The sequence below is a fragment of the Silene latifolia genome, chromosome 11, assembly GCF_048544455.1.
Source record: "Silene latifolia isolate original U9 population chromosome 11, ASM4854445v1, whole genome shotgun sequence".
Classification (NCBI taxonomy): domain Eukaryota; kingdom Viridiplantae; phylum Streptophyta; class Magnoliopsida; order Caryophyllales; family Caryophyllaceae; genus Silene; species Silene latifolia.
Window position 1 is genome coordinate 182073118 of NC_133536.1, and position 9044 is coordinate 182082161.

Genomic DNA, 9044 nt, shown 5'->3' on the forward strand with positions numbered 1-9044 from the left:
TCATGGGATAGTTCTTTCATGTTCAATATCACACAACTTTCCTACTCTACCCTTTTCTCTCGTATGATCTCAAGGTACCCGGGTCAAACTGAGAGGGCCTATGGTTCGGTGTGAGGGGGCCCCTTACTCATCCCTTACCTTTAGTGTGCTCCTAACAGTTCTATCCCGGGGTTCATTTTATTTGACTCTTCCTAAATTCATTGGATTCATTGGTTTAGGCCTGAGGATCGTTCGCTCTGATACCACTTTGTAACACCCCCATTTATTTAAGGGCCTGAACTAGGACTCCTCAGATAAATGATGGTGTTACCATCTCGGTAGCCCGAGGCAGTAGATAACAAAGGAAAGAAGCACAGTACTTTATTATAATGTTTATAGTGACATTACAACTGAAATAAAAACAAGTCTCCAAATACGACCAAATAATAAGTCTGATAAAACTACTCAAAAGACTAAGGTGAGCTAGGCACTAAGTCGGTCATCCAAGCTCTCTTCCCGGCCAGCTCCCACCAGTCTCTGAATACCTGTCAATCTGCTCCCCAATAATTGGATCATCACAGGCGTACACGAATACACGGGGTCAGCCACGAAGCTGAGTAGGTAATACAATAACAGTAACATAAAACACATACTCCTCCATCACCAACACCGCCATCACAACTCACAACCCGGACAACCCAGCCATACCGATCCCCGGTAGACTATAAATATCGACCGTAGCCGATCTGCCAGCTCGCAGCTGAGGACACCAGGGCAAGTCCTGCAGAACCCGCCTGGGCCTTATCACAATGTCATCATCACCATCTCCACCAACTCCAAGGTAATAATATAATAAAACAGTTCAACAATAGTACTTAACGGAATTAAATCAGACAAACATATTATAACATGTAAATCACCGATGCAGTCAATCCAGTCACATAATACGATATCAAGTCCAGTGTATTCCCCTACCTCAAATAGCGATAAAAGCTAACTGCAGATCAGAAGTACTCCACCCGAAACTCGCCACCTAAACATATACATAATATAATTAATTCAATTAACTATTCCCGTTTCCATACTCAAGAGCTACTATAAGTAGAAACCTTCCCAATTTAGAAATTACTAAAAATATAAGTTACTCAAAATAGAAAGTTTCCTAAAATGGGAAGTTTCCCAAAGTAGCGATTACCAAAATAGCAAGTTACTAAAAATAGTAACTTTCCCGACATAAAATCCCGACTCAAAAGCTTAAATACATTATTCCGTCACCGCTACTTAAAATTAACTTAATAATCAAAAATAATAATATAAATATTAGAAGTATACGCATTCCCGACTCATTAAAATAAAACCCGCAACAAAATACCCAAAATAAAAGAATCCAACCCGACTTCCCAACACCCCCTCTTCAACTCGCCTCAACTCTCCCCGTCAGCCACCAACCCTCACCGCCGACCACCAGGCCTGACACCAGGTCTGGCCTGGTCACCTCCCACCACCACCAACGTGGTCGACCCACGCCGGCGGTCCTGGCCACCACCACAAAAACCCCCTGCCTGCGTTCCTGCCGCCACAAACGCCCTGAACAGCCCCCCTATTTAACCCGACAACCACCACGACACTCCCCTGCCACCCTACCAACCACCACCATTGCCACCACCGTCGCACGGCGACTCTGACACACGTGGCACCACCGATTCGACCTCCCCCGAGTCCACGGTGGTGCCACCCCTTTTCCTATGTCTGAAATGCAACCCAAAAACGCCCCACCAACCCGACACCTAAACACCATCACTGAAACCACCACCAGCCACGACCACCCCTATAACCACCACCATCTGACTCGACTCCACACCAACAACGCATCCCACAACCCCACGACCACCACAACAGTCCCTAAAAGACGCATAACACAAAACAAAACGGTGGGACAGAAATGAAAACGAGAACCCATACCTATGACGGCCGTCGACCTGCGCTTTTCCGGCCTGTACAACCACCCTCGACCACCAGCAAAGACTCCCCTGGACTCCTGGCAGACCCCACTACCTCCACACTCACCGGCGTGCTCTCTTTGGCCGTGTATAATGCTTAAACGAGAGAGGAAGGAGGGTTGTTGTTTTGTGTTGTCAAAATGACGGTAGGGAAAAGGGATAGGGTTTTAAAGGTGAATTAGGGTTTGTTTTTAGGGTTTGGTGAGGTAAAATGGTAGGTGGGTAAATGGGTAGTAAGTGGGTAAATGGGTTATGACCCCTCGACCCAAAAATGCTACTCAAATATAAACCCGACTCATCTCGCGATATAATTTAAACAATTATTTTTACGCTTTTTATCATTACCTTTACGCCACCATTAAATAACAAAACTCGCCCAAACGATAATAAAATACGGGGTATTACATTGGGTCCCGGAGCCGAGTCGTCTAGACTGTACAACACCTACAAGTCGACTTACTTTCTTCCTATTCACTTCTATGCATGGTCTAACAAGACTCGAGTTGGTTTATATGTAACAAGTCTTGTTTTTTTTTTTTTTTGGTGAAATTTAAGTAATCTCATTAAGCTCAAGCCAAGGATACAATGTTCATCACAAATTAGCTTACAAGACGATTGATCCAATCTCTATCACTAGTTCTTTTGACCCTACTTAACTGACTCATAAGCCTGATTTTCATCAGCTTTTTACATTGAGAGATCAAAATTACAAGTCTTGTTGAATAAATAAGAGATGTGAAAAATACAAGGTTTCATAGTCTAGCATTTTATCAAGCATAACATGTTCATAGGTTAACACTATAGCAAGCAAGCAATCTTATGATAACATATTAGATTAAGTATGAATCTATCTCCATGTTATAGTTCCCCTAATCTCCCATTAACCCTAGCTAGGAGACTACTCACTCATGACTATGGTTTACATGTTAATGAAGGTGCCAATCATATTAGCAAAGTTAAACATGGTAAATGAGTAAGGTAATAATTAAGAAAGGGTACAAAGGATTATACCAACTTGATGGTGATCCAAATAATATGCAAATAATAATAGAACAACACTTGATGAATGATGAAGAGTTGTCAAGTCTTTAATAAACCCAAATAGTCTTCAAATTACCCAAATAAACTAAGAACACTTGAAGGATTAAAAAGGAATTAAGATTTGATTAATATTGGATTAAGATATTACAACTTGATTAAGAGTAAATAAACTTGATTAATACTAAATTCTAACTTGGTAAAACTTCTTGTTTAATCCCCTAAAATAATGGGGTATTTATACTAACTATAAGTATTAGGGGAACTAAGGGCTTAAATGACGATTAAGTCCCTAAGAAGATGATTAGTGCTTTGCAAGTCCTAGAGGGAGCCGTCCGGATTGTTATTGAAGAAAACTCGTGCTACCCAGTGACCCGCTCAACCTGAGGTTGAGACGCTCAGATTAGGCTTTGAGACTCCCGGCCTGGGCTTGGGGCGCCCGGATTGATGGCTGAGACGTCCGGATCAATGCTTGAGACGCTCGTTTCTTTGATAAGTTCTTCTTCTTCTTCTTTAACTGCCCAAGGATCTGTGGCGATCGTTGGTAGGTCGTGGGGCTCTTCATCATTGCTTATTTCTAATTCATTTATTCACTTAGACCATAGTAATGGTCTCCTCTTTGATGCTTGGTCATTAGATGCACTCCATTTAGCTCTACTTTGCTCCATAAGTGCAAGGTTAGCAATCCTCTCCTACCAAGGACACAAAACCTCAAAGAATATGCAAAGTAGGGAACTAAAGATAAGAAACGACCCTAATAAGCACTAGAAAGCATAGGAACGAGGCTAGTTTGGGGACTAAATGTGCACAAATATGAGTCACATCAGTGTGATGTTTATAAAGGAACGTATACGGTAGACAAGCACGTGAGGCGAGAGAGAGTACATGGGAATAGGTGATGAGACTTGTAGAGACTTGAGAATGGAGAGAGCGGGGCAAATTTCGGGAACGAAGTTCATTTTATGGGGAGAAGACTGTAATACTCCGTTTTCTTGCTTACATTCTTTTTTTCGTTAGTTGCACCTCTTGAAGTAGTAGTTTATGCTTCAGCGTAAACGCTATAAGGAAGGGATTTGCTTCTTTATTATATTTTCCCAGTAAATGGACGCCTATTATATTTATATGAGTTATGTTTGAGACGGAATAATAAAATAATAATTATTATTATTATTATAAGATGGTAATAATAATAATAATAATAATAATAATAATAATAATAATAATAATAATAATAATAATAATAATAATAATAATAATAATAATAATAATAATAATAATAATAATACGTAATACGATACATGTATAATATATGTATACTATACTCACCTTATATACTTCCACCTCACCTTATATACATTCTACTTTATCCACCCTATCCCTTATCCATACAAAATCCCAACAAAATCCACTTAAAACATAAAGGAAGAGAGGAAGAGAGGAAGAGAGGAGATGTGGAGATTCCGTCACCCCGCCTCGAGATCATAAGGTAAGGCAGTCTCACACTAGTTATATATTATTTTAATTGACCGCCTCGACCTTGACTCACCCTAGACCCATCGTTGACCACCATTAGGCAGTCGTTGACCAACCAAATATAGGTTTGACCAAGCCTTTATATGACCGTCTTATGACGGCTTTTAACTCTTATTTCGTGACTGACCGGAGGTAGTCTTCGGTGGTGGTTGCCATGGGATGTTGGAAGGTCACGGTGGTGGGTAGAGGTGGTGGTTAGGGTGGCCGTGGGGTGGCGCAAACCGTTATATGACGTAATTAAATCTAAAATAACAATTAAAAGAATTTTTTTACAAGTTAATAATATACGGGGTGTTACATCGAATCAGGTAAAAGATGAAAATTTATTCTCTATAAAATAAGGAAAAACATAAATGAGAGATGATGATGATGACGATGATGATGATGAAGGCCATTAGTAAGATAAACATATTCTCTATTGATTAGGGTATGTATATTGAACAAAATTCGTTTATTTTAGTTGTAATTTTCAAAAAAAAAAATGAAATGACAAATGAAGATCATGATAGTATGAATGTTCAATATGGATATAAACAAGATGAAGGACAATGTATGAGTGAAGTGCAGAAAAAGCAAAATAAGCATGGATGATAAGCGTAGATGGATGCACAATAAAATAATTACTTTGGCAGAGTAATAAGTGGTTTGTGTTGCGAAAATTATACCTACCTAAGCTACCACTATATCCCACAATGATGGCTAGAAGGCCTCCCTTAGTTATCCCCCTAAATTTCATCACAAAATCTCATTTGTGACGGCATGTATCCGTTACTTTGGAGTGACGGATACCATTTTCTCTCATAAATGACCCAAATAGAGAAGAGAGGGAAGCAATGGGGGTGCCCCAACCTTGTCCCCCCTATCCGTTTTGTGAGTGGCATTACCCGTCACTTGCTCCGACCCGTCTTCAGCAAGACTAATTGAAATTTCATTTGATTCACTCACATACGAAGCGTTGTTTTGTTTTGAAGTAAATCGGAAATGTACAGAAAGGATCAATGATTGTATATGTAATTAGAGACCAGGCGTGTGTAATTAAAAATAAGGAAGAAGAAAGAACCCTAAGGAGTAAGGACTACATGTGCAGCAAGATGTTTGTAGTTTTCAAACAAGACCTACAACAAGTGAGCAGTATAACTAGCCAGTTACTGTTTTTAATGTTTTAATTAGGTCACGGACCATGGAGGCATGGAGGAGTTTCACCATTGAGCTCACACTTACAGATCAGAACTATTTGAAATTTTGAATGAGCTATCATCTCATCATTGCCATCAAAAGCCACACTTGTAGTCCTAATAGTCAGATATCGTATCTGCACTCTGCAGCTTATTACTCAGGCAAGATTCAGAAAAGTGTCTAAACAAGTCCTGAACTGAGAGCGACTTGAAAGAAGATAGAATTTCATTCTTACTCTGATGTTTTTTCATCGCACTCGCATCCTAGGGTCGACAAAACATCAACAAGAGGACAAAATAACAAACAAACTGGTTTAAGAAATTACAGCAGCAAGAGTCTTTAACTCCTTATTGCTCAGAACTAATGAAGGGAACGAGAGTCACGACAAAAGACTTGGTCATGAGCTCCCTATAAGCCTTTCTTGGGATAGGACCCTTACAAAAGACCTCCTTCCTTAGCTCTTGAGTTCGCTTATCCAAAAAGGGAACCAATTTTGTCACCAGGTTCATGCTTAGTGTCCCAATGCTGCCTCTACTCTTATTTCTGACTTGTTTGATCTTGTTGATAATTAGTTGTTGACTTTTGATTGAGCCTTTGTTGCCCCGGGATGAAAGTTATAACCACTCTTAGCTTTTAGATGAGTTAGCACCTGGATCCTCCCTGAAACTTCCTTGCATTCCTCGACGGGGGCTTTCCTGAATCTCTGAGTCCAATGAATACCCTGTCAACCAGCACAGTCCAGAAAAAGAAAAAGAAAAACTCAGGAAAATATCATGGTGCAATAAATCACTGATATACCTAAGCTACCACTATATCGGGCAGGGATTGCTAGAAGGCCTGCGTGCCTTATCCCCGGTATATCGTTTGATACACTCAGGACTCAGCCAACAAGCATTCTTTTGTTTTGATTTAACTATATACACAAGAAGGTTTAGCAAAATGCTTCAGCAAGACATCAAGAAGATCTACCTATTTTACAAAATTAATGATTTCAATACATTTATCTCGAGAATGTAACTACAAGTATCACTGAAAAGACTTATTTAGGATTTAGCATAAGTAAATAAGAGAACGAACAAGAAGTGTCACAGAAATGCATATCCTTCTTCACCAAATTTGCGTACAAATTTAATCCGAGACCGACTTATTTAGGATTTAGCATAAGTAAATAAGAGAACGAACAATAAGTGTCACAGAAATGCATATCCTTCTTCACCAAATTTGCGTACAAATTTAATCCGAGACCGAGCATGTACACGTAAAATTACCTTTAAATCAGGGAAGTGAGAAACTTAATGACTACATATAAAGCAAGACGTTTGTGGTTGCCAAACAAGATTTACTAAGTGAGCTCAGTATAACGAGAAAAATCAGGTTTTCCTGCTTCAAGTCTTCAACTACGTCCAAAAGTGACCAAGAGGAAGTTTCACTACCACAGAGCTCTCAGTTTAGATAAGAATTATTTGAAATTTTGAATGAGATATCACCTCAGCATTGTCATCACCCGCCACACTTCTTTTAGTCCTAAACATCACACATTGTACATCTTTCTACGGTTCAAGGTACAGACTAAATCATAATAAGGACAAGAACACACACACACACACACACACACACACACATGAGAGCATGACTGGTACAAACATTAAACTACAAAGTTATAATGAAACTCAAATACCGTGGTTAGAAATACTGCATGGCATATTTTGAGTCACACTTTTTCCATTGAATCGTAGATGGTGTCAACAACGTCAGCACGAGAGATTCACATAGCACCTCTAGCAAATAAACCTAAATTCCAAACCCGATAACTTAAATATAAACAAGACATGGGTCAAATCTCAAAATACGCATTAGAACTAATATAATACTGATTTTTATTTGTCATATTTATGTTTCAAACAGAAAAGGAAGATGTCAAGGTTCAACGACATTACCAACTACATAAACCGCAAAATCACAGCACAATACATTGATGAGAAAGAAATAAGGGCCTTGAGAATTGTAAGAAAAGTGTACCGTTCATGATGAAAAGTTTTTCCACGTCCTCAGGCACGTGAGGCAGGGCATCCTGAGTGGCCTTGGAAAGGAGTGCCGGATCAAGCACAAGGTCACGCACCTGCATCTGCCAATTCTCAGGCATCTGGGAGAACTTGCGCGACATTTTGGCAAGCTGAGAGATATAGTAACGAGAAACAAAGTCTCCAGATGACACGATATCCCCGAGAACCTGGACAGCTTCTAACACGCCAGTGCCAGAAAGGGCAAGGTTGACAATTTCCTTAAAAAAGAAGGCCATAGATTGCCTAATACCAGAATCTTCCAGACTATTAGCAATTCTAGTCAAACAATATAAAACAGAAGCAACATTGATGGGAGCCGATTTACGGAACTTGAGAATATCGTTTATCGCGCAACCCCAATTGTGACTTGTAATCTCAGTGTAGATCAAGGAAGAAGTAAGATGCACGACCTTTGAGAAGTCAGCAACAGAGCACTTTACAATTGGACATAAGAGCAGTCGGGGTAGAAAGATGGACTCACAAGTACGTACAGTTTTTACTCCAAGGGGTAGCTTTTCAACATATGTCTCCAATAAGACAGAAGATTCCATTCCAAAAACATTGAAAGAGTACAGATAACAAACGAAAAGCAATTCCAGATCCTTGGAAATTTCAAAAATAGAGTCAATCACATCCTTACGAGAACCAGAACGATTGCCATTAATGTGATCATTCATCTTAAGAACAAATGTATCAAACAGATCAGATTTGTTAACATCAGAAGCATAAAAAGCACAAGCCACGGAAATCGCAGCAGAGAAATTTAAATCATTCGGCGATTCAAGTATAAATCCAATATAGAACCTGGAGTCGAGATGCGACTTACATACTTCCAGCTGATCCGCGAGAGTGGTGGCCGACAGGAGGTCCATTGCAAACGTCGGCTTCGGAAACGCCATTGTTTCTAGGGTTTCATGTTAAGGACGCGGGTTTAGTTTTCGAGTAGTTTTCTTGTAAAACAAGACGAGTAGTTTTATAATGCTCCGTCCGTAAAACTTAGACTAACTTGTTCTCGGTAAGACGGTTTTACATAATCACACCGTTAAACTTATTTACAGGCCAAAATATGATCTTTATTAACTAAAATTTAGTTACCAAAATTCATTTTACACCGAAGATGTCTTAGTCTATTGGTTCAAAAGGAGGTATTATGGACGATAGGTCCTAGGTTCAAAACCACCTCCTCGCCCTTCTATCAGAATGCGACTAAGTCACGCTTTAATTGACCAAAAAAAAAAATCATTTTACATTTTAC

The 9044-nt window shown here is 39.5% G+C and overlaps 1 protein-coding gene across 1 annotated transcript; it reads right to left on the reverse strand.

Moving 5' to 3' along the window:
• Positions 1–5933: 5933 nt before the first annotated feature.
• Positions 5934–8827, reverse strand: LOC141612135 (uncharacterized). Its single transcript, XM_074430852.1, has 2 exons — positions 7746–8827; positions 5934–6447 (listed from the first exon to the last, which is right to left on the reverse strand). Exons 1-2 carry the CDS (start codon positions 8686–8688, stop codon positions 6353–6355), a joined length of 1038 nt encoding a protein of 345 aa, XP_074286953.1. The 5' UTR covers positions 8689–8827; the 3' UTR covers positions 5934–6352.
• Between the last annotated feature and the right edge of the window lie 217 nt (positions 8828–9044).

Bases quoted from the DNA above. Each gene is read 5' to 3' on its own strand.
- LOC141612135 (XM_074430852.1), bottom strand. From the start codon at position 8,688: ATGGCGTTTCCGAAGCCGACGTTTGCAATGGACCTCCTGTCGGCCACC. The intron at 6,448-7,745 runs GTACACTTTTCT...GCTGGTTGACAG, and splicing joins AAAACTTTTCATCATGAACG to GGTATTCATTGGACTCAGAG.